The sequence below is a fragment of the Macaca thibetana genome, chromosome 13 (genome assembly GCF_024542745.1).
Source record: "Macaca thibetana thibetana isolate TM-01 chromosome 13, ASM2454274v1, whole genome shotgun sequence".
Taxonomy (NCBI): Eukaryota; Metazoa; Chordata; class Mammalia; order Primates; family Cercopithecidae; genus Macaca; species Macaca thibetana.
Genome location: NC_065590.1, coordinates 78,458,690 through 78,484,076, shown reverse-complemented (window position 1 = coordinate 78,484,076; position 25,387 = coordinate 78,458,690). Strand labels below are relative to the sequence as shown.

At 38.7% G+C, this 25,387-nt stretch overlaps 2 protein-coding genes across 3 annotated transcripts in view; both read left to right on the top strand.

The window, feature by feature from the left end:
* WDR43 (WD repeat domain 43) overlaps positions 1-25,387 on the top strand; it is a 254,939-nt gene that overhangs the window by 67,878 nt on the left and 161,674 nt on the right. The window lies entirely within an intron of this gene.
* PPP1CB (protein phosphatase 1 catalytic subunit beta) overlaps positions 1-25,387 on the top strand; it is a 52,156-nt gene that overhangs the window by 9,742 nt on the left and 17,027 nt on the right. For both annotated transcript variants that reach the window (XM_050754010.1, XM_050754009.1), the window contains 4 exons: positions 15,906-16,037; positions 17,874-18,104; positions 21,073-21,177; positions 23,269-23,340. In XM_050754010.1, the coding sequence (XP_050609967.1) occupies positions 15,906-16,037; positions 17,874-18,104; positions 21,073-21,177; positions 23,269-23,340 (540 nt within the window). The remainder of the gene's footprint in view (positions 1-15,905; positions 16,038-17,873; positions 18,105-21,072; positions 21,178-23,268; positions 23,341-25,387) is intronic.

The window sequence follows — 25,387 nt, the reverse complement described above, 5'->3', positions numbered from 1 at the left end:
TGCTAGGATTACTGGCATGAGCCATCGCGCCTCTGAGGGGGAGAAACTTGCAAACCTGTCAGTGAGAAAGAGTGAGGTCTAATTTTAGATGACAGGAATCGCTTTTGTGAATTTCGGACTCCCAACTACTAGAATTATGTGAATCCTGAATGATAATCAGATGTTTACTCAGTTAAGTGTTTACTCAAGAAATATTAGTAAATATTGATACATTGGGATGCCATCTTATATAATGATTAAGGACACAGATTCTGGGTGTATTTCAGCCCTGCCCCAGTTTCTTCTGCTTATATGATAGTGCCTTCAAACAATTCTTGACACATTAAAGGTCAGAAAATGTTAGCCGTCCTTATTGCTTAGTACAAACCTGAGCTAGGAAATATGTAACAGAGAGCTCTTTGTGCCACTGAGTCCTGGAACTTCCCTATACTAATTTCGAGAAGGCTTTCTTGTAAGTATGTGACAGATACTGTTTCCTGCACTTTCTGTTTATTGCATATGACCATCATTCTAGTATGTAAGTATGTATAACAGTTTCGTTACTATTCCCGTTATTCAGCGTTTATAATCTGGTTTGACATATCAGTGTTGGTGCTGAGAGGGACAGGTATTTCTAGGTAGGTTAAAATGGTGAAAAGTGATTTTGTGCTCTTGTGTGCTTGCTTTTGGCCAAGAACTATAGGGCAGTGTTTCTTAAACTTTGAGTCTTGAGACCCCCTTACTCTCAAATTCTCCATATGTATAAAGAATTGAAAACGAGCTTTTATTTATGTGAGGTATTTAACGGGCGGATCACGAGGTCAGGAGATCGAGACCATCCTGGCAAACACGGTGAAACCCCGTCTCTACTAAAAAATACAAAAAACTAGCCGGGCGAGGCGGCGGGCGCCTGTAGTCCCAGCTACTCGGTAGGCTGAGGCAGGAGAATGGCGTAAACCCGGGGGGCGGAGCTTGCAGTGAGCTGAGATCCGGCCACTGCACTCCAGCCCGGGCGACAGAGCCAGACTCCATCTCAAAAAAAAAAAAAAAAAAAAAAAAGAAGTTAAAACTGAGAATTTAAAACTTTCTGTTCTTGGCTGGGTGTGGTAGCTCACACGTGTAATCCCAGCACTTTTCGGGAGGCAGAAGCGGGTAGAATTGCTTGAGGCCAGGAGTTCAAGACCAGCCTGGTGCAACATGGTGAAATCCCATCTCTTCTAAAAATATAAAAAAGTTAGTTGGGCATGGTGTCACATGCCTGTAATCCCAGCTGCTTGGGAGACTGAGGCACAAGAAGTGCTTGAACCCAGGGGGCAGAAGTGGCAGTGAGCTGAGATTGCGCCACTGCACTCCAGCCTGGGCGACAGAGCGAGACTCTGTCTCTAAATAAATAAATATCTGTTCTTTAAGTAGCAACTTATTACATTTTAGCATAATTGTTTTTTATGAAGATAACTTTTCTAAAGCAAAAATGTGAGAAGAGTGCCATCATTTTACACAAATCTAATTTAGTCTTTTAAACAGAAGACAGCTGAATTCACATCTCTGTTTTGTTTCAGTCTTTTGATACCTTGTTTTAGTTGAATATGAAGAAAATATGTATTCCTACAGATACGTAGTTAGAAAAAGGAGTAGTAGTTTAATAGCTCTTTTAGATGATTGTGGGTATTCTCTGATGTTTTTACCAACAATCAGCAAGTGGTGGTTTTTTAAAGGTTAATTTTAAAAGAGATGTGGAATCTGAAATTATATCCATGAATTTTTTTTGTTCTCTTACATTAAAATCCATTGATCTTTCTTGTACTTTAAATGGATCTTACACATGACTTTATAATATGCATTGTTCGGCCGGGCGCGGTGGCTCAAGCCTGTAATCCCAGCACTTTGGGAGGCCGAGACGGGTGGATCACGAGGTCAGGAGATCGAGACCATCCCGGCTAACACAGTGAAACCCCGTCTCTACTAAAAAATACAAAAAAACTAGCCGGGCGAGGTGGTGGGCGCCTGTAGTCCCAGCTACTCGGGAGGCTGAGGCAGGAGAATGGCCTGAACCCGGGAGGCGGAGCTTGCAGTGAGCTGAGATCCGGCCACTGCACTCCAGCAAGGGGGACAGAGTGAGACTCCGTCTCAAAAAAAAAAAAAAAAAAAAAAATATGCATTGTTCATTTGGATAATACTGATTCAGCTGAGTTATGCAGATGTCCAGATGTTGAAACAGCTTGTTACGTAATACAGTATACAGAAATGACATTTGTTGATGTTACAAGATCTCATCAGAAGAGTCCTTAACTACGGGGAGGCTGTCAGATTCATGGTGCTGATTTCTAGAATTTTGGTTTGTAACTTGAAAGCTTGAATTTTACTGTTGGCAACAAGTACTGTCAGTTGTTTTCCTTGAAATGACAGGGTCACTTTGTTCATTTTCACGCATATCTGTTGAATATCTAAGTCTGAATAACCATAGTTTGTCAGTTATACTTTCCAGTAAAAGTGTTTAGTGAAAAAAAGTGTCTAGGTCAGCTTGGAACTAAAACAGTCACAGGAGTGCTTTCCTTTGCGATAACCATTGTACTTTGGGATGCAGTGGGAGTGCTTTGTGGGCATTTCCTTTTTATCATGTAGATTGTTAAATAGGTGTATTCAAAGATCGAAGTTTAATCAAGTTGATCATTTTTACTGCTTTACCGAAGGGCATACATGAAGCTGCCTTTTTCGTGTTTCACTTTTGTGTGTTGCAATGAACAACACAGTGACTACCAGTGGGGTTTGGTGCCACTGACTTGGTGTGTATTGAGACACTAACAGTTTTACCCATCCTTGCTTTTGTACTATCAAAGCAGATGTCAGTGCAGTTAAAAAAAAAAAAGTCCTTTATTCCTGAAATGTCTAGCCCTCACCTATATCTGTCACTTTTCTTCTTCACTCTTTTCTCGTTATATTTGGTATTTGTTTACCAGTGTACCTGAACTGATTTTTAACTTATGCTTTGTGAATTCATGAAAGCCATGGGCCTTCTCAGAAAAATATTTTTATATATACACAATGTTACAGACAATTTGTGGTATTATACAGAGCTGCTAATGGCCATTTTGGGCTCTGAATCCACGTTAGTTATTCTTTTGTTTTGAGGCGGAGTCTCACTGTCACCCAGGCTGGAGTGCAGTGGCACCATCTCAGCTCACTGCAACCTTTGCCTCCCAGGTTCAAGTGATTCTTCTGCCTCAGCCTTCCGAGTAGCTGGGATTACAGGTGCCCGCCACCGCACCTGGCTTATTTTTGTATTTTTAGTAGAGAAGGGGTTTCACCATGTTGGTCAGGCTGGTCTTGAACTCCTGACCTCATGATCCGCCCACGTCAGCCTGCCGAAATGCTGGGATTACAGGTGTGAGCCACCGCGCCAGGCCCACATTAATTATTCTTAACAGGCAGGCCTAAAATGAGAGGGAAGTATGGCAGCTGCCTAATTTTTTTTCACTTAAAACCATGTGTGTGTTGTGTGCATAGAGAAAGACGAGGAGGAAAGGAAGACAGAGTGGGAGAGGGAGAAGGAAAGCGAGAGAGAATGAAAAAACAAAGGGGGCCGGGTGCGGTGGCTCACGCCTGTAATCCCAGCACTTTGGGAGGCCGAGGCAGACAGATCAGGAGGTCAGGAGATTGAGACCATCCTGGCTAACACAGTGAAACCCCGTCTCTACTTAAAATACAAAAAAATTAGCCAGGCATGGTAGCATGCACCTATAGTCCCAGCTACTTGGGAGGCTGAGGAAGGAGAATGGTGTGAACCCGGGAGGCAGAGCTTGCAGTGAGCCAAGATTGCGCCACTGCACTCCAGCCTGGGCAACAGAGCGAGACTCCATCTCAAAAAAAAAAAAAAAAAAAAAAAAAACAAGACTCCACATTTGAGCCAATGGTAGAATTTTTATTTTTCTGCCTTTTTATTACTTAAAAGCAAGCTTTTGTGCTAAATATGGCGAAAATGCTAGGAAAAAATTAGGATGTCTAGATTTAACTGCCATTAATTAGTAGGTAATCTTAGGGGTGGGGGTTGAGTGAGAGTTAGAATACCAGTGGTCAGTGAAGATTACTAAGATTTTTTGAGGCCAAGGTGGGCAGATCACTTGAGGTCAGGAGTTCGAGACCAGCCTGGGCACAAGACAAAACCCCGTCTCTACTAAAAATACAAAAAATTATCTGGGCATGTTGGCACACACCTGTAATCCCACCTACCCAGTAGGTCGAGGTAGGAGATTCACCTGAAACCAGGAGGTGGAGGTTTCAGTGAGCCAAGATCATGCCATTATACTCCAGCCTGGGCGACAGCATGAGACTCTGTCTCAAAAAAAAAAAAAAAATTTATGAGACACCATGCATAGGTGTTGGAATTAGTGCTTTTTTCTTGCCATCCTTTCTGTTTTAGATAAGTAAGAACTTGCTGGGGAAAGTAGCAGAAGGTTAGTGAAAAATTTAGTATACACACAACACACAGACACGTATATATCACATCCCTTGGATATGTGCATTGGAAAGACAAACCTGCAATGGAAAAATTTTTACACTGATACAAAATGTGAAATATAATGGTTGAGTAAAGGACAGAATTCTTTTGGGAGAGGATAAACATTTTGCTTAATTAAGATTCAAAGTTAATGTTCTCTGTCATCAAAATTGATTGCAAGTGGTCATCTCTTGATGCTGATCTGTAGTGAGATTCTATTTATTTCATGTTAGAAGATGTCTTTTTACACAGATAGGAACAAACTGCATATTCATCACTTGGAAAGCATTTATGGAATTCTCCTGATATTTGCCTTTTAGCATGTCATTACATTGCAGATTAATCACTTCCAATAGAGGGTTAGGTGGAAGCTCCTCAGCTGCACAGTTAAATGGATTTTGATATATGGAAATTTTTTTGCACTTGAGTCAAGGTTTGAAGAATGCTGGTTTGAGTTTGAAAAATGTGTCTGCTGCAAAATTGTGTGGGAATGAAGATCTGACTTGTTTTAACTTGACAGCACGGGTTATATATATAAAGCAGTTTGCTGACCGGGTGTGGTGGCTCGCACCTTTAATCCCAGCACTTTGGGAGGCTGAGGCAGGACGATCACTTGAGCTCAGGAGTTTGAGACCTGCCTGGGCAACATAGTGAGACTTGTCTTTACAGCAAATTAAATTAGCCAGGTGTGGTGGCATGTGCCTATAGTCCCAACTACTTGGGAGGCTGAGGCAGGAGAATGTCTTGAGCCAGTAGGCTGCAGTGAGCCTGATTACACCACTGCACTCTGGCCTGGGCAGTAGAGCAAGACCCCATCTCAAAAAGTAAAAAATTAAACAACTTCTTTAATTCAGACAGTATTAGTTGTCAGAATGACTTACCACAATAAAAGTTTCTCATATATATATTTTTTGCCTTATAATTTTAGGCTGAATTTATTTTAAAACATTCAGGGGAGCTTTCATTCTATTTTGTAGAATGGAGGCTACCTGAAATTAAAAGGGTGAGAAATTACTAGATTTGCTGCAAAATCTAATTTCTAAAACTCTTCTGTGTTTGGTAATAGTGATTGAGGGTGGTTCTTCTTGTTTAGAAAAAATTCAGTATCAGCCCTGAATGCAAATAAATTGCAATAAAGCTGTCACTGCTAAGCCATCAAAATCCTGTATGGTTGGCCAAATGAGGATATACAGCTTTTATTACTTGCAAATACTCATGAAACTGACAGTGGTTAAGTTCATGAGAACAAATGAAGTTGATCCTTGATGCTTCTGGTTCAGTAATACCTGATTAAGATATTTTTCCACAAAAAAACTGCATCAGACTTCAAACATCCTACATTTTCTGAGATTTTGTAAAATAGTCCAACTAAGTATTTTTCTACTTTACCATCATCAGTTGTGACATATTTTAGCAGATTCCACTTCAGGTTGTACTAAAATAGTTTTTCTCAGCTGCTTTGAGAATATTCTTGCCTGTAGTTGGTTCCACATAGATTATTTATAGAGGGTAACTTTTCAGTCACTTCAAATCAGGATTGGCTCCCCAAATAACAAGTATTGCTAACACCTGTCATCAAGAGGCAGGGAACACCACTCAGAACCATTTGTCTTGTTTTTTAATTGTTTACTAATTTTGCTCACAATGTCTTCAACTCTTTTTTACACCCTTTTTACAGAAAGGCTGATGGCCTTTAAAAGTTTATTGTCTCAAGACATACATAATTCTTCAGCTTTTCCAATCGGACACAATTTAATTAACCCACCATTGATAAATGACTTAACTTGGCTAACAAATGGGCCACTTGGAAACTTGAGTTGCGGACTCATTTTCATTTTTGTGAAGAAATCCTGCTGTGATGAGATTTCGTTTTAATTTTTTAAAAACCTCCCTCAGCATTGCTTTACTATGAATTGGGAATGCTGTGGTGAGTGCTCCATCTGATAACATCAGTATATGTTGTGTTTTTTTTAGCACAGCTACATAATGACTGCAATGCCTTAGCACCCAATTAAATAATAAAATAATCAACACTTTATTGTGTCTTACAAAACACAACATTCAAAGTCCACTTTTCTTGCTTTGACTTGATGAGTATGCACTGGTAGTAAAAGTAAGTAAAATGTTGCTGTGCAGCAATAATCGTGACACCTATGACGCTGCCAGGTTGTAACCTCATCTCTATAATTTGTGACGTACCAAAAAGCAGTGTGAAGTGATGAGAGTACCATATGTGGTCTATCACAGCTGCTCAGCTCTGCCATTATAGCATGAATGTGTCGAGTGATAAATAAATGACTATGCTCCAGTAAAACTTTATGGCCACTAAAATTTGAGTTTCATATAATTTTTATATGTCACAAAGGATTCTTTTGTTTTGCTTTTTGCAATCATTTAAAAAATGTAAAAAAATATTTGTAGGCCCCAAGCCATGCAAACACTGGCATTGTGCTAGATTTGACCCCTTGGCCTTAGTTTGCTGAACACTGGTGTTGTTTTTCTGCCTTTCCTAACGTGAACATGATTGTAGAAAGATTACCTTACTGGAAGTCAGGAAACCTTGGTGCTCCCACCAAAGTTGTGTGACTGATTAAGTCAGGTGAAATAAATTGGAGTTAGGAGCCATGGTGTCTAGTCCTTGACAAGTCATTCCTCAAATTTTTTAATGTAATCACCTGAATTTCTAGTGTATGCATAATCACATTTTTGTGCTTCTCAGCAGCCATTCCATTGTTGAAGAGGCAACCAACACAGAAAATTGTTGAGACGTTTTGATCTTTGACAAGGGAAGCATGTAGTGTGAGCTCACCAGTCATCCTGGCTTCTTTCCCTGGAGGCATTTCCTAGTTTGTGGCATAGGGAAAATGATCCCAAATAAAAAGTGACAGTCTCACTGGGCTGAGGAAGAAAGGTGGAAGTTTGGGACCACTAAAGCAGTTGAAGCTTAAGTCCAGGAGAGGAGAGAACCACATAGAATCTAACCTCAAGTCTGCAGTCAGATCCCTCTAAAGTCATTGACTGACTTCAGAGGTACACATAAGCAAGAGAAGAAACCCAGCAGAAAACAGTAGCTGAGAAGCTAAAGATCTGAACAGACATTTCAGTATCTATCTAATGCCAGAGAGGCAAAAATGGAAGTTCAAATCCTGCCAAGTTAGAGAGGCCTTATTACACCGTGAGTTGTCCATTGTGACCCCATCATGACCACTCCTTAAGATTGAAGGCAAAACTAAAACAGACCAGCCCTCAGGAAAATGAGTTACTGCTATGCTGCTGCTAAAAGGAAACAACCTTCTTTGGAGAAAGGTCTTATCTAAAATTTCTACAATTTTGTACCCGTAATTCAGTATTTCATTCACCAAAATAGATATGCTATTTTGAACAAGCTAATGAAACTGAATTGTCCAAAAAACCAACAGAAATTATCTAGTGCTGACAGAAAAAAAACAAAGTAGAGAAGAGAGCGTGAGAGATTAATATATTTCTGATAGACAGTGGAAAGGTCTATCAGGTATAATAGGAATCCTAGAAAGAGAGGAGATAGACATACAATGGGATGGGAATATTGACTAATAATTTTCCAAAACAGAGGTATCAGCCTGTATTAAAGAAGCTGTGTGATTCCGAGCAGGGTAAATAGAAAGAAAATCATGGTGAACACAACTGCTAAAAATCCAAGAGAAAGAAAATCTTAAATGCTGTCAGAAGAAAAAAGTCATTAGCTTCAGGGAACAATAATACGAATGATGGCTGATCTATCACCTGAAACTGTGGAAGACAGAAGACAATAGAATGGCATTCTCTTTAAAGTAGTGAAAGAAAAAAACGACAACGTAGAATTCTTTATTTTGAGATGGAGTTTTGCTCTCGTGGCCGAGGCTAATGGCGTGATCTTGGCTCACTGCAACCTCTCTACCTCCCGAGTTCAAGCAATTCTCCTGCCTCCAGCCTCCTGAGTAGCTGGGATTACAGACTTGTGCCACTACGCCTGGCTAATTTTGTATTTTTAGTAGAGACAGGGTTTCTCCATGTTGGTCAGGCTGGGCTAGAATTCTAAATCTAGTGAGCATATTCTTCAGTAGTAAAGTAAAATAAAGGCAAACTAAAACTGAGAAAATATATTGCTGATATGCTGGCACTAGAGAATATTAAAGCACGTTCTTCATGTTGAAAGAAAATAACATAAAAGCAAAGAACTACAGAAAGAAATGGACAATGGTAAGGATGAATGTGAGTAAGTACAAATTCTGTTTAAAATAATAGTTGTGGCTTGTGGGATTTAAAACGTGGAAACAGAAATACAACTGTAGAACAAAAGATTGGAGGGTGGTAATCAGTCAAAAGTATTTGTAATCTCTAGAGCAGCCTCTGAATGAAAAAAGAATGTATAATGAAAAGCTAGTAGAGGAGAAAATGGAATAGTAAAAAAATAGTTGATTACTCTAAAGAAATGCAGGAAAGGAGAAAGGAATGAATAGATGGGACAAACAGAACAAATGACAGAATGGTAGACTTAAACCCAACTTCGTCGGTCATTATATTGAGTGTGAAAGGAGCAAACATTGGCCGGGTGCAGTGGCTCACACCTGTAGTCCCAGCACTTTGGGAGGCCAAGGCGGGCGGATCGCCTGAAGTCAGGAGTTCAAGACCAGCCTGGCCAACATAGTGAAACCCCGTCTCTACTAAAAATACAAAAATTGGCTGGGCATGGGCACTTGTAATCCCAGCTACTTGGGAGGCTGAGGCAGGAGAATTGCTTGAAATCTGGGAGGCAAAGGTTTCAGTGAGCCGAGATCATACCACTGCACTCCAGCCTTGGTGACAGAGTGAGACCCCATTTCAAAAAAAAAAAAAAAAAAAAAAAAAAAAAAAAGGAGCAAACATTGAAATTAATGCAAAGATCAGAAGACCTAACTATTATAGATACTGTTTACAAGGGATAAATTTTAAATCTAAGGACACAAATGAGGAAGTAAAAAAAAGGGGGGGCAGGGGGAGGGAATATCATGCACACATTAATCAAATGAAATCTGAGTTGGCTATATTTATGTTGGAAAAAGCTAAAACCGGAAGTAACACTAGAGGCAAAGAAGGGCATTGTATAATGCTAAAAGGATAAATTTAATGGAAAAATATCTTAAATTTTTATGTATGTAATAATATAGGTCTAAAACTAAAAGGAAAGGTTGACAACTGTTATAAAAAAGTTAAAATAAAACCACAACTGTAGTAGATCAGTGCCCCTCTTTCAGTAACTAGTAGAACAAACAGGAAAAAATCAGCAAGGATAAAGGTTTCAACAACACAGCCACCCTGACCTACTTGGCAGACATCGAACACTTCACTCAATAATTGCAGGATATATATGCTTTTCAAATATGTATGAAACATTTACTGAAATATACCATATACTATACCATAAAGCAGACCTCAGTACATTTGAAAGAAATGACATCACAGATGTCAGCCAAAATCAGTTTAATGAAAAACTGAAAAACTGCCATACTAGAGTGTACAACATTGCTGAGAGAAATAAATAAATGGAGAGATACCATATTCGTGGATTGGAAGACTTGAAATTGTGAACATGTCAATTCTCTCTAGATTTAACCTATTTATTCCTTTTCTTTTTTTTCTTGAGATGGAGTTTCACTCTTGTTGCCCAGGCTGCAGTGCAATGGTGTGATCTGGGCTTGCTGCAACCTCCGCCTTGTGGGTTCAAGCGATTCTCCTGCCTCAGCCTCCTGAGTAGCCGGGATTACAGGCGCCCGCCATCACGCCTGACCAATTTTTGTATTTTTAGTAGAGGGGGGTTTCACCATGTTGGCCGGGCTGGTCTCTTCCTGACCTCAGGTGAATCACCCACCTCGGCCTCCCAAAGTGCTGGGATTACAGGCATGAGCCACCTCACCCAGCCTTATTCCCAATTTAAAACCTCACAAGTTTGGGGGTGGAGGGGATAGACACAAGCCAATTTTAAAACGTATTTGAAAGTTCAAAAGGAAAATCTAAATAACAAAATTGGGATGTTTATATTACTAGATACCGAGACTTTGTAAAAAGCTATAGTAATTAAGACATTGTGGTATTGATGAAAAAATAGACAAATGGGGTAATGAGCTATATAAGTGGCTAGAAACAGACCTGTTCCTGTATGGTCACCTGATTTTTCTACAAAGCTGCCATTGCAGTTCACTGGGGAAAAGGATGATCTTTATGATAAATGGTGCTGAATCAACTGGATAGCTGCTTGGATAAAAACCTTGACCTTTACATCAAACCATGCACAAAATTAATTTGAGATGGGTTATAGAATGAAGTGGGCTATAACAATAAAATATCTGGAAGGAAACATAAGGAAATATCTTTAGAGAAGGCAAACATTTATTGAATAAGATGCAAAAAGCCTTAACCAAAAAAAGATTGAGTAAATTAAGATGTTGTAAGATTTAAATTCATTAAAGAACTTCTGTTCATCAAAAGATAGCGTTAAGAGATGGAAAAAGTCCAGTTTTAAAGAATGAACAAAAGACTTAAAATGGACTTGTCAAAAAAAAAAGAAAAAAAAGAAAAGGATAACCTAAATGGTCTATTAAGCACATGAACAAGATACTCAATGGCCAGGCGCGGTGGCTCACGCCTGTAATCCCAGCACTTTGGGAGGCCGAGGTGGGCAGATTATTTGAGGTCAGGAGTTCGAGATGAGCCTGAGCAACATAGTGAAACCCTGTCTCTACAAAAATTAGCTGGGCATGGTGGTGTGCACCTGTAATTCCAACTGCTCAGGAGGCAGGAGAATCCTTGAACCGGGGAGGTGGAGGTTGCAGTGAGCCATGATCATGCCACTACACTCCAGCCTGGGTGACAGAGTGAGACTCCATCTCAAAAAGGAAAAAGAAAAAGGGTACTCAACAACTTTCGTCCTTGGGGATATCAAATTAAATCCAACAAATACCACCATACACCCAACAAAATGACTAAAATTTAAAATACTGATAATTTGCAGTATCAGTAAAGATGTGGAGCAATGGTGTTAGGAGGATTATGAATTGGTATAGCCACTTTGGGAAACTGATGGTGTCTGCTACTTAATAAAATAAGCCTTCTCTGTGACCTGAGAAGTTCTACTGCTTTGTTATATACATGCCTAAGATAAATATGTCCATGGCTATTCATAGCATTTGTAATAGCCCCAAACTTGAAATAATCCAAATAGAGTAGTAAAGATACTGTCATATATTCATACAATGGAATACAGATTGAATATTTTTTATCCAAAATGCTTGGGACCCCAAGTGTTTGGATTTTGGATTTTTTCAGATTTTTGAATATTTGCATTATACTTACCAGTTAAGCATCCCTAATTGGATAATCTGAAATCTGAAATGCTCCAGTGAGCATTTTGTTTGAGCATCATATTAGCACTAAAAAAGTTTTGGGTTTTGGAGCATTTTGGATTTCAGATTAGGGATTCTCAGCTTGTATTTCAAGTGACTGTTAAACACAATTATATGGGTGTGTGTCACAGATGCAATAATGAGCAAAAGAGCATTCTCATGTTTCTTTTTGTCTAAAAGTCTAATTCATAAATATATCAAATCAATATATACTGGTAGCAGTAAGGATAGTAACCTTAGGCATTACTGTCATGGTTAGGGCACAAGGGAATCTTCAGGGTTGCAGGAAGCATTCTGTATCTTGATCTGGATGGTGGTTACTCAGGTATATAGATAGTTTAAAATTCATTGAGTTACACCCGTAAAGTTAGTATACTATATGTATGTAAAATGTTAAAATATTTTCTAAACAGTAATAAGTATGGTAGATATTTGCTATAATGGGATTTTATCTGGTCTGAAATTACAACATGCTGAAAATTTCTAGGAAATTTTTGATCCAAAAATGTTACGTGGTGAAGTGGAAAAAGTACTGGCCTTTGAGTTAGAAGACTGATTCTGAATCCTTCTCTGCTGCTTCTCACTCCCATCAGTCTTATAAAACCTGGGCACTGTGATCTTATGCGAGTTATTTAATCTCTGTCATTGTGCAGTGGAGATAATCGCTTCCCTTTTCAGATCCTGGAGTGTGAAAAGGATTGAATGAAATGATTGATGTGAAGGTGCTTTGTACCTAATGAAGTATGCCGATTTATAGTGTCTTAAAATCCAGCAAAGTTCAGATATCCAAACACTGGAATCCCTCATGGATGCTGCGATAGCAGTCTAGTTGCCCTATGTAACAGGTTGCCTGGATGATTTCTTCCTTTTTTCAGAACTCTTGAGAGTACATAAAGGAGCAGGACTTTTGAATTGGAAGACAGCTGGGATTGCCCTGAGACATCTGCCTTATTCTGTCCAACCTTTGGCTAATTTATTTCTAATTTCTAAAACTCATCAGAGTTTTAAACATTGGGAAAACGTTTAGCTTCTCTAACTGCATTCATCAATTCTTCAGATGTGACTGATTATTAAATACACTTTTATGTGCCACTAAGTTGGGGGGGGGACTGCCAATTATAATTATAAGAAGCTTTTAATTGCAAGAGTCTCACAACTTCAGAAATATTAATTAAGAGAGAAATGTGCATCCTACAGTCAAAGTTTCTGTGCAGTGTGTTTTTGTTTTTTGTTTTGGTAAATTTTTAGTTTCTGTGGATTTGCATGACTTACGAGTTGAAGCACTTTATAGCTCTGTAAAAATGTTAGTTACACAATTACTTGAGAAGTCAAAATTATACAGAGGGAGTAAAATAAATACTAGGTAAAATATTCACCACTGTCATTTGAATGTTTTAAATTGACATACTGAAGTGACTCACATTAGTCTTTTGACTTAGTAGTCAAGTTACAACTAAGTTTTGATAATTTACTGTTTTTCTTGTTCATTGCTATTATCTCTATGAACAACTGATACGTAGTAGGCTCTCAAGCATTTGTTGAATGAGTTAATACAGTTTGTAAGTACTTTTAGCTGTGTGTTTGTTGTCTGAAAGCAGTCTGAGACCTTTAATTCTTCCAAGGCAAATACTTTTTTTTTTTTTTTTTTGAGACAGAGTTTTGCTCTTGTCTCCCAGACTGGAGTGCAATGGCACGATCTCAGCTCCCTGCAACCTCCACCCCCTGGGTTCAAGCAATTCTCCTGCCTCAGCCTCCCAAGTAGCTGAGATTACAGTCACCCGCCACCACTCCCGGCTAATTCTTGTATTTTTAGTAAAGACAAGGCTTCACCATGTTGGCCAGGCTGGTCTCAAACTCCTGACCTCAGGTGATCCACGCACCTCGGCCTCCCAAAGTGCTGGGATTACAGGTGTGAGCCACCGCGCCTGGCCACATTTTTTTTTTTTCTTAAACTAAAATCTTCCACATTTAAAACTAAAGCTGAGATGTCTTTTTGGTATTAGAAAACCCCAAATGTGCATCAGAAGTAGGTAATTGATATTTGAGAATGAGCACTAAAGAAACGACGTCAGTTCTCATAATAAAAGCAGTTCTGCTGGATCATTGTTTTGAATTTCAGGGATAGTCTTATAAACTAGCATATTTGCTAAAGCACATTTGAATGTTATCTGTGTCTCCTCTTTATTGCCTCCTTTTTGCTTTTATATTAACATATTAATGGAATATATAACTTTTGCATGTGGAGGCCTTTTTTTTTTTTTTTTAAAGCCTCTTATTGACCTGACAAAGGAATCAGCAATTTTTAGCAGGAAATATATGGACTTTTATTTTATTTTACTTTACTTTTGAAATGGGGTCTCACTCACCCAGGCTGAAGTGCAGTGGCACAATCTCAGCTCTCTGCAGCCTCCGCCTCCTGGGGTCAAGTGCACCACCTCAGCCTCTGAGTAGCTGGGACCACAAGCATGCACCATCATGCCCAGTTAATTTTTTTGTATTTTGGTAGAGATGGGGTTTCATCATGTTGCCCAGGGCGACCTTTCACTCCTGAGCTCAAGTGATCTGCCCACCTTGGCCTCCCAGTGTGTTGGAATTACAGGCGTGAGCCACCATGCCCAGCCTTTATTTTTATTTTGCAGAGACAGGGTCTTGCTCTGTCACCAAAACTGAAATGCCCTAGTGCCATCATAGCTCACTGCAGCCTCAACCTCCTGGCCTCAAGCAACTCTGCTACTATGCTAGGCTAATTCTGTTTTTTAAAAAAGTCTTTTGTTGACACAGGGCCTTGCTTTGCTGCCCAGGCTGGTTTCGAACTCCTGGCTTCAAGCAGTCCTCCCGCTTTGACCCCCCAAAGTGCTGGGATTACAGGTGCAAGCTATTGCTCCCAGCCTATTTTCTTTTCTTAAATGCCCTTTCACTTAAGATTAAATGAGAGCTCAGCAGTAAATTTAAGGTTAAAGGGAGTCAGGGGAGATGGTGATGAGAGAAAATGATTACAAGTTGAGTTCAGTGGAGCAAGTAAGGAACTCCTCTTTCTCCATGCACCATTCCACTCCCTTTCATCCCACAAGTTACTGGAAACCATATTATCTTATGGTTCAGTAATGCAAAAATGCCTCAGTCCATCTAAATAGCCTTTAGAGGTTTTAATATAATGCTCTATTGGGAATATTAACAATATGTTAAATTTTAATACATAGCTGATATCTTTTTTGTATTTGTTTTGATCAGAAAGTGGAGATAGCAGTAGCTAAAATTTTGGGGACTGCTGGTAACATTCCAAGAAAGTGTGAAGCTAAATCACCTACTGAAAATTACAATTTAATCTCCTTTTCTTCATAGCACGTTGTTCTTAATGATGCTATTCTGACATCCTACTAGATGCAGGATAAGAAAACAGGCCACACTTTAAAGGGTGCGGGCTCCGAAACCTTTTTTTTTTTTTTTTTTTTTTTTTTTTTTGAGACAGAGTCTCGCTCTTCTTGCCCAGGCTGAAGTGCAATGGGGCAATCTCAGCTAATTGCAACCTCGCCTCCCAGGTTCAAGCGATTCTCCTGACTCAGCCTCCCGATTAGCTGGGATTACAGGCATGCACCATCACACCTGGCTAATTTTGTATTTTGGAGAGATGGGGTTTCTCCATGTTGATCAGGCTGGTCTTGAACTCCCAACCTCAGGTGATCTGCCCGCCTCAGCCTCCCAAGGTGCTGGGATTACAGGTGTGAGCTACTGTGCTCGGCCCTGAAATCTTTTAGGTCTCTTTGGCTACTAGGCCCCAGGATGGCCACAGTACAGCAAAAAACAGGACTGCATTTCATCAACAGCAGACTTAAGGAGCATCATCAGGAGCCAGTAACATTGAAAATAGAAGTCAAAGATCATAGAATAACATTATTTTAAACCATGGGGCCAAATAGGGTCGTTTGCTGCCTGTGTGAGTTTTCTGATTTTTAAAATATGGGCATGACTCTTTGTAAAAGATTATTATATGAGTAAATTTTAGAAAACTGACTGTTTTATTTATTGTTTGTCAGTACGAGGATGTCGTCCAGGAAAGATTGTGCAGATGACTGAAGCAGAAGTTCGGGGCTTATGTATCAAGTCTCGGGAGATCTTTCTCAGCCAGCCTATTCTTTTGGAATTGGAAGCACCGCTGAAAATTTGTGGTATGTAAATGGGTAAAGTTGGAAACAACTCTTTCGAATCATGTTTTTCCTCCCATGTTTACATTGAGGATGATCTAGAGAAAACATTTTCTGAAAATTTTGTATAAAACCGATCAGTAGGCTTTACTAAATAAAAGTGTATAAAAATTGAAACTTATAAAAATGACAAGTTACAGACAAGATGAAAGTACTTGCTATATATACAAGAGATAAAAGGAGTTCTATTTATAATATATAAAGAGTTCTTAGAAATAAATAAGAGAAAGACAGTAGTATATAAAAGTAACATAGGAAGAGGAAGATCTTAGAAGAAATTCAAATGGCCAGTAAGCATAAGGACCTCAGCCTCTTTAGTAATCAGTGATGTGCAATTTAAAACAAGTCTCCAACTCTAGTCAGATTACAAAAGAAAACCAAAGATTGATGTTTAATGTTGTCAAGGATGTCAAGAAAAGGGCATTTTACTACACTGGTTAGAGAAAAATAGGTGTATAATTTAGAGGGTCAGTATGGCAACATCTGTGTCTTCTAACTTTTATGTTATTTAAATTTGTTTTGAAGATTATGCTACTTTATAACTTGTATTCTTTTAAGTTTTACAGTGGCTTTTTTACAGTGCCCAGCAAATAAGAAATACTAGCTAAGCAAATGTTTGTTTTTTGGTTGGTTGATTGGTTGGTTGGTTGGTTTTTCTTTGAGACAGAGTTTCACTTTTGTTGCCCAGGCTGGAGTGCAATGGCATGATCTCGGCTCATTGCAACCTCCAGCTCCCGGATTCAGGTGATTCTTCTGCCTCAGCCTCCTGAGTAGCTGGGATTACAGGCGTGTGCCACCATGCCCAGCTGATTTTTTGTATTTTTAGTAGAGACAGGGTTTCTTCATGTTGGCCAGGCTGGTCTCGAACTCCTGACCTCAGGTGATCCACCCACCTCGACCTCCCAAAGTGCTGGGATTATAGGCATGAGCCATGCAGCTGGCCAGTAAATGTTTGTTGAATGGATCAATGAACTTAGAATATCATACCTTTAAGTAAGAGGTAGTAGTTCAGAATTTGGGGAAAGTAATCAGTCCCCTGTATAAACTTAAATGAAGCAAATGTAGTCATAGAGGTGATCTTAAAATTAGAATTAAGTATTAAAGTATTCTTTGAAGGTTTCTTTAAAATGTAATATAGAAATAACTTGAAGGTAATAAAAGTTATTTGTACTACGTATTTCTAAAGTTTTACTATTTGTCTCCATATTTGGCGTTAAAAAGTGACGTAAGTTAAACTACCAGATAATAAGATTGTTTTAGTTATCTATTGTTGTATAATAAATCATTCCAAAACTTTGTGGCTTACAGCAACATTAATTTACCATCTCACAATTTCTGTGGGTCAGGAATTCAGGAACAGCTTAGTGGGTCCTCTGGCTCTGGGTCTCTCACAAGGCTCCAATTAAGGCGTGATCTCGGGCTGCAGTCATCTGAAGGTTGAACTGTGAAAGGATTCAGTTCCTTATAGGCTGATGGACTAAGAGCCTCAGTTCCAAATGAGCTGTTGGTCAGAGGCCTCCCTCAGTTCTTTGCTACGTGGGATGCTTCATTAGACAGCTGGTTTCATCAGCGAGCATGGAAGAAGGTGAGAGAGTGCAAGCAAGATGAAAGTCACAGTCTTTTGTAACTTAATCTTGGAAGTGACAGCCCATCTCACTTTTGCTTGTTAGAAGTCACTAAATATAGCCCATACTCAAGGGCAGGGGAGGATTACACAGGATGTGAACATTGGGAATCATTTCATAGAAGCTGCTTATAACAGTAATCAGTTTTTCTAAAACTGACTTTTTCTCTTTTTAGGAGATATTCATGGACAATATACGGATTTACTGAGATTATTTGAATATGGAGGTTTCCCACCAGAAGCCAACTATCTTTTCTTAGGAGATTATGTGGACAGAGGAAAGCAGTCTTTGGAAACCATTTGTTTGCTATTGGCTTATAAAATCAAATATCCAGAGAACTTCTTTCTCTTAAGAGGAAACCATGAGTGTGCTAGCATCAATCGCATTTATGGATTCTATGATGAGTGTAAGTGAAAATAAAGACGTAGAAAAGTAATTTATGGAAATATTGCCTAATAATTTTCCGGTTCAAAAGAATTCCTTTGATTCAGAGTTTTTTCAAAATAAGATCTATCAGGCATAGGCCAGGAAGAGGAACCTGAAACTGGGAAACATGTTACTAATTAAATTGGTTCCTTGAGATCTCCTTGGTCATGTTTCAGATTGACTGGCTGCAGCTTACCTGGCTGAAGAGGCTCTTTTAAAATTAGTTTATTTAGAAACTATTCAGGTGAAACAGAAGTCACCGTAGACAGTGGCCCTTGGTTTTCTAGTGTCCATTAAGGTTTTAGCTCTCAGCATTCTTGTGGTATGACAGAAGCTCTGTTAGTCCTGTGTCATCAGAATTATTGAGAAATTCTGTGAAACTCTTTAAAAGTCAGAGTTTAATATTATTAGAATTTAAATATGTGTCTATAAACCTTGGAAGACAAAGATACTGAATACTCTGGGGTATCCTTATTTTACTCTCTTTTTCATTAGTAGGAAATCACCGGTTTGGTATTGTATGTTTCCAAGTGTTATTATTAAAATACCCTACTAGATTCAAATTTGGTCTTTTGGTTTTATTAGAGTACGGGAGTAAGTATATGTTTGGTTAATTAGAATCAATTATAATTTTCAAATTGAATTCTTTTTTTTATTGCTGTCTTCCCTATTAGAATCTATTTTTGCTTTTTTTCAGTCCTTAATTATGTTAGAGACCTATTCAAACTCATATCTCCTTGATTTACATAATGATTTGACGAAGTTTGAGGGTGTGTTATATGTGCCAGGCACGATTGTGAACACAGTGCATGAAGCAAGACACAATACAGATTATCTCTGTTCTCATGGAGCTTATATTCTTTTTTTTTTCCCCCAAGTGTTTATCCAGCACTGATTGGCCTTACCTGTCCACCCAAATAGCAGGTCATCAGCCTAGCTGGGATTGTATGTCCTTGTAGTGAAAAAAGGCTCTATCAGGCTTCCAGTGCTTAATGAAAATAGCCTTTCTTTTTTCTTTTCTTTTTTTTGAGACGAAGTTTCGCTCTTATCACCTGGGCTAGAGTGTAATGGCGCGATCTCAGCTCACTGCAACCTCCACCTCCCGGGTTCAGGCGATTCTCCTGCCTCAGCCTTCTGATTAGCTGGGATTACAGGCACGCACCACCTTGCCTGGCTAATTGTGTATTTTTAGTAGAGATGGGGTTTCTCTGTGTTGGTCAGGCTGGTCTTGAACTCCCAACCTCAGGTGATCCACCCACCTCGGCCTCCCAGAGTGCTGGGATTACAGGCGTGAGCCACTGCGCCCGGCCATGAGCTTACATTCTAATAGAAATGATTATGTGTTTGATTTTATATTGTATTTTATTTCTGAGGTGTAGTGTGTGGTTTGAATTACTTAGACTAACAGAGGAAATGGGTTGGAGTACATCAAACTACAACATTCTTCCTAAAGCTACATCAGAAATGGAGGTTTTTTTTGTTTTTTTTTTTGGAGACGGAGTCTGGCTCTGTCGTCCGGGCTGGAGTGCAGTGGCCGGATCTCAGATCACTGCAAGCTCCGCCTCCCGGATTTACGCCATTCTCCTGCCTCAGCCTCCCGAGTAGCTGGGACTACAGGCGCCCGCCACCTCGCCCGGCTAGTTTTTTGTATTTTTTAGTAGAGACGGGGTTTCACCGTGTTAGCCAGGATGGTCTCGATCTCCTGACCTCGTGATCCGCCCGTCTCGGCCTCCCAAAGTGCTGGGATTACAGGCTTGAGCCACCGCGCCCGGCCCGGAGGTATATTTTTAAAGGATAAAAGATGGGCAAGAATGTCCTTGGGGGTAGAAATGACATCAAATGAAATAATGTATGGGAGAGCAACTTGTAAACAGTGCTTTGAGTTATGTACTTACTCATTAAGGGGCAGGTGGCGGCATAAAAGCACAGGAAGTTAGTACTTGTGTCTTTCATCCCTTCCCTAGCTTAGTAGTTGTACCTTATTACCAAATTCAGAAAAATTGAGTAACTCTAAAAAGGTGAACATACACTTGAGGTTGTCTTTGTCGTAGCTTTTTATGCTAGGCTATAGGAAAATTATAGCCTTTGTGCCTCTATTTATACTTCCTATAATGCCAAGTTGTAATTCACACAAGAGAGAATACCAGTTAAACACTTGGAAATTTTCCTTCCTTGGCAGTAAGTTTATACTGTGTTACTCAATGCATTAGTGTTAAAATGGACAGTTTCCAGAGGCACCCTTTCACTTCTGCTTGCTTGTTTGGCTAGGTATTTAGTCCACATATTGAAGGGAAAAAAATGAGCCAAGAGCCTATTAGACTGTTTAAAAATTGCTGTATTATAGTGATCTTAAAAGACAAAAATTGTTTGATGTATTTCATAAAACACCTAGCACAGTCTTTGGGTTTTGTTTTTTAAGTGTTAAATTTGATTAGGTTTATTTTAAGTTGTCAGAAATTGTATGTATTTATAATGTACAGCATGATATCTTAAAGTATATATACATTGCAGAATGGTTAAATCTAGCTGATTTAACATATGCATTACCTCAAAAAGTTAGCATTTTGGGAGAAAACAACACTTAAAATTTAGTGTTTTACAAGGATACAATATAGTGTTAACTGTAGTCACTATGTTATACAATAGATCTTCTGTTTATTCCTACTACCCAACTGATACTTTGTATTCTTTGACCAACATCTTCCCATCCCACCCCTACCCCCCAGCACAATCTTTGAAGTCTTGGTAACTTTACTGAAGGTATTGAATGTTTATTATAGTTGTTGCCTTTTTAAAAGTATGTAAATAACATTTATGCATTATAGAAAAAGTTCTTTATAGATAAACATGAAGAAGAAAATTGAAATCATTCATAATCCTGTGGCTTTGAGATAACTGATGAGAACAGTTTTAGATTTTTAAATTCATTCTATCTGTTCTTTTTATAGGCAAACGAAGATTTAATATTAAATTGTGGAAGACCTTCACTGATTGTTTTAACTGTCTGCCTATAGCAGCCATTGTGGATGAGAAGATCTTCTGTTGTCATGGAGGTAGACTAGTAAATTTACCTTACAGATTTTTTGTATTCTTCTATTATTCGGAGAATACCTATAATAATTAAGAGACTGTGGAAAACAAAGCAGTGCTGGTGTGAAAACTCAAGTGATTAAAACCGTTTTAAGCATGGCTAAACCTCTTTTAATAATTAGAAATTTATTTATAAATGAAAATGTAATACTTCTTTAAATACAGTTTCACATATAAAGAGGATAACTAGAGTTGTTTGAGAAAGTCTCCTTTGCCTCAAGTTTTAACAGAAAGACACCCCTGCTATTTGTTAGTGAAAATGAGAGGATCGTTATCTTTCTGCCCATATTGAAATCTTTCATCAGAATCCAAATAAAATTGAGTTTAATATTAACATATATCAAGAATTCTAGGCTTCATATAGTATGTTTGCTTTAGTGTTAACAATAAAATAAAATAATTTTTGGTAGATTGGTAAGTTACTCTGTATGGCTTATGAAATAAGCTTGAAGTTTATTTTGAAAGTTTATTTGAAAAATTAATGTATATGTCTAACACCTGGCTAGATGCCATGAAAATATGTAGATAATGTATGATCTGACGATCTTGAAGAGTTAAAAACCTGTTGCTAAGATATTTATGGAACATAATTGAATAATAAAAGGTACTTAATATGTATGAACTTACTAAGACACTAATTATGAGAAGTCAGGAGGAGGAAAGACTGAGCACATATGTATATGGAGGCATGGGTTTTAGAGGATAAATAGACTTTGGAGAAGTTAAAAGGACTTGAGACACTCTTTGTTGCTAGTTTAGGGAGTGTGTAAGAACTGGCCTGACTAGATAGAAGGTCAAGTACATGCTGGGAAATGATGGGATCAGATTGTGGAGATTTGAATATTGAGCAAAGGAGTTTGATGAATGATTTAATAACCATATTGGGTTTTTGTACAGGGAAGTAATTTAATGGAAATAGTGTTAAGAAAATTAGTTTTTCATCAGTATATGGGAAGAATTAAACTGGAAAAACGCTGAAAAGCTAGATGCACTTGCCTAGGTCTGAGGTAATAAATGGTTTATTCTCTGGCAGAACATAATTCACTGTATTAATTGAAATATGTTTTCCAGTAGATACTAAACACGTAATGAATTGTAGTTTGTGTACATTAGTCTAGCTAAGGATAGAAGTGTAGCAGTATGGATATGAATGTTTAGCTTCATTCCTTGTGATGATACTTGGATTGCCTACCAGAGAGGAATAGTAGCTTATATACCACTTTAAAGATTGCAAAGTATTTTTATGAGCTTTTCCTGTTAATCCTTCTGATCAGTAGTTGTGACTTCATGAAGATAATGAACATGTTGGAGTGGGATGTGAGAAGAAGGTCTTAGTCTTAGGGAACCAAGTGGGGCACTTTCACTTAGAAGCTGAAATGTTTAAGATTAGTGGTAAGAACTGGCAAAAGTGGTAGGAAGGGTTGCAGTTGATTATGTTTCTATGAAGGCCAGGGAATGATTGGAAAAAAGAATGGTGGGGTTTTTTTTCCTTAGGAAGTCTTTTGAAATATAAAGGAATTTCTTTTCCCTAGTAGGGAAAAATGGAAAAAAAAAATTATAATGCTTTATTGTATCAGAGTGGGATTCCTAATAACACTATGTTGCCCTTTAAGACGTTAAAAGGAGCCAGGCGCGGTGGCTCATGCCTGTAATCCCAGCACTTTGGGTGGCCGAGGCAGGCGGATCATGAGGTCAAGAGATCAAGACCAGCCTGGCCAACATGGTGAAACCCCGTCTTTACTAAAAATACAAAAAATTAGCTGGGTGTGGTGGCGCGCGCCTATAGTCCCAGCTACTTGGGAGGCTGAGGCAGGAGAATCGCTTGAACCCAGAAGGTGTAGGTTGCAGTGAGCTGAGATCACGCTACTGCACTCTAGCCTGGGTGATGGAGTAAGACTCTGTCCCAAAAAAAAAAAAGACATTAAATGGGACACTTTTCAGTATCTTTGATTTCACATGGTGAATCTATTTTGATTGTATGCTTTTTATTCAGTGACTATTAAAATATTGAAATTTTTAGCTATCAGTACTATGTCTCATCTTTTTATTTTTAGGATTGTCACCAGACCTGCAATCTATGGAGCAGATTCGGAGAATTATGAGACCTACTGATGTCCCTGATACAGGTAAGTATAGCTCTCTATAGTTTAATTATTTCGTGTAAAGTGTTGTCATATTTGAACCTGATTACATTTAGCGGAAGTAGGATTGGTTTATGTAATAAATAAAAGAGATTTTTTTATAGTCAGTAAGCCAGCTGCAGATTACTTTATTTGCAGTAATACAAAATTTTTCACTTTGCACTGATCCTCAAAATGTGGAACCTTTTTATTTATAGTCATAATATGGTTCTGTCACCCGTATTTGATCACAAAAAAAGATTTTGCTATTGAGTCCTCATCTATATTTCTAAATTCCCTCGTTCATCCTGGCATTGGTTGTTTTTCAAAAACTTGTTAAATTAGCCAAAAGTTTTTTAACTAAAATAATCTGTTCTTTGCTTCTTAGGCAAGGATACAACTACCTTCTTTTGAATTGTCTAGTAGTTTTTTGTTATTTTCTGCATCCTTTATTTCGAATTTTTAGAGCTTTTTTTCAAGGGCATGTGGGAGGGATTTCTTTTTGTTGCCCAGGCTGGACTCGAATTCCTAGGCTCAAGCAATCCTCCTGCCTCAGCTTCTGAGTAGCTAGGACTCCAGGCATGGGCTGTACCTGGCTTAAATTTTTAGAGCTCTTAAGGCTCTAGAGACCTGTGGTCAGTTTTGTGAAAATTACATTGGAAATCTGTGGGAAGACTGGGAGCAGTGGCGCTCACGCCTGTAATCCCAGCACTTTGGGAGGCTGAGGTGGTCAGGATCACTTGAGGTCAGGAGTTTAACACCAGCCTGACCAGACAAGACGAAACCCCATATCTACTAAAAATAACAAAAATTAGCTGGGCATGGCGGTGCGTACCTGTAATCCTAGCTACTCAAGAGGCTGAGGCACGAGAATCACTTGAACCCGGGAGACAAGAGGTTGCAGTGAGCCGAGATCACACCACTACACTCCAGCCTGGGTGACAGAGTGAAACTATCTCAAAAAAAAAAAAAAAAAAGAAACAACCACCACAAAAAATGCTACTCAGCACTACACATCAACCATTATAAATGGTATAGATCCTCTGATGTCAGTAGCCATGTAATACACTGTATGTTGTAATAAATTGTGTTATAAGCTTTTTTTTTTTTTTGAGACAGAGTCTTTCTGTGTCACCAGGCTGGGGAGCAATGGCGCAATCTCAGCTCACTGCAAGCTTCGCCTCCTGGATTCAAGTGATTCTTATGTCTCAGCCTCCTGAGTAGCTGGGACTATAGGCACCCACCACTGCGCCCGGCTAATTTTTTGTATTTTTAGTAGAGACGAGATTTCACCATGTTGGCCAGAATAGTCTTGATCTCTTGACCTCGTGATCCACCCGCCTTGGCCTCCCAAAGTGCTGGGATTACAGACGTGAGCCACTGCTCTGGCCTGCGTTGAGCTTTTTTACATAACACGACTTGTGTTGATTATTTTTAAAAGTATGCATTTTATCACAGTTTTTTATTGTCATTATAGAATACATTTGACTTGATGTAATAGAAACTAGTATTTAAATAGTATTTTATTTAAAATGCTGTTTTTAGGCCTTGTGCACTAGTTCATGCTTGTAATTCCAGCACTTTGGGAGGCCAAGGCAGGAAGATCACTTGAGGCCAGGAGTCAAGACCAACCTGGGCAACATAACACCCACCTCTACAGAGAGAGAGAAAAAAAAAATTTAATTAGCCACGTGTGGTGGTGCCCCAGCTACTCAGGAGGCTGAGGCAGGAGGATCACTTGAGCCCAGGAAGTTGAGGCTGCAGTGACCTGTGATTGTGCTCCTGCACTCTAGCCTGGGTGACAGAGTGAGACCCTGTCTTTCAAAAAACACCCAAAGTGCTTTTTTTAAAATAAGGTATAATATAAATATGTATTAGTCATTCTTCAGAATTTGTTTATAGTTCAGATGTAAATTTCAAGTGTGATATGCTAGGCTTCTATTTTTAGCATATTTTATTTTAGCATATTTTAATGAGAAGTTTTTGAGATGCTGAAAACGATTATTTTAATCTTTGATAGCGTCTGCAACATTCAGAAATTTAATTTATAAAT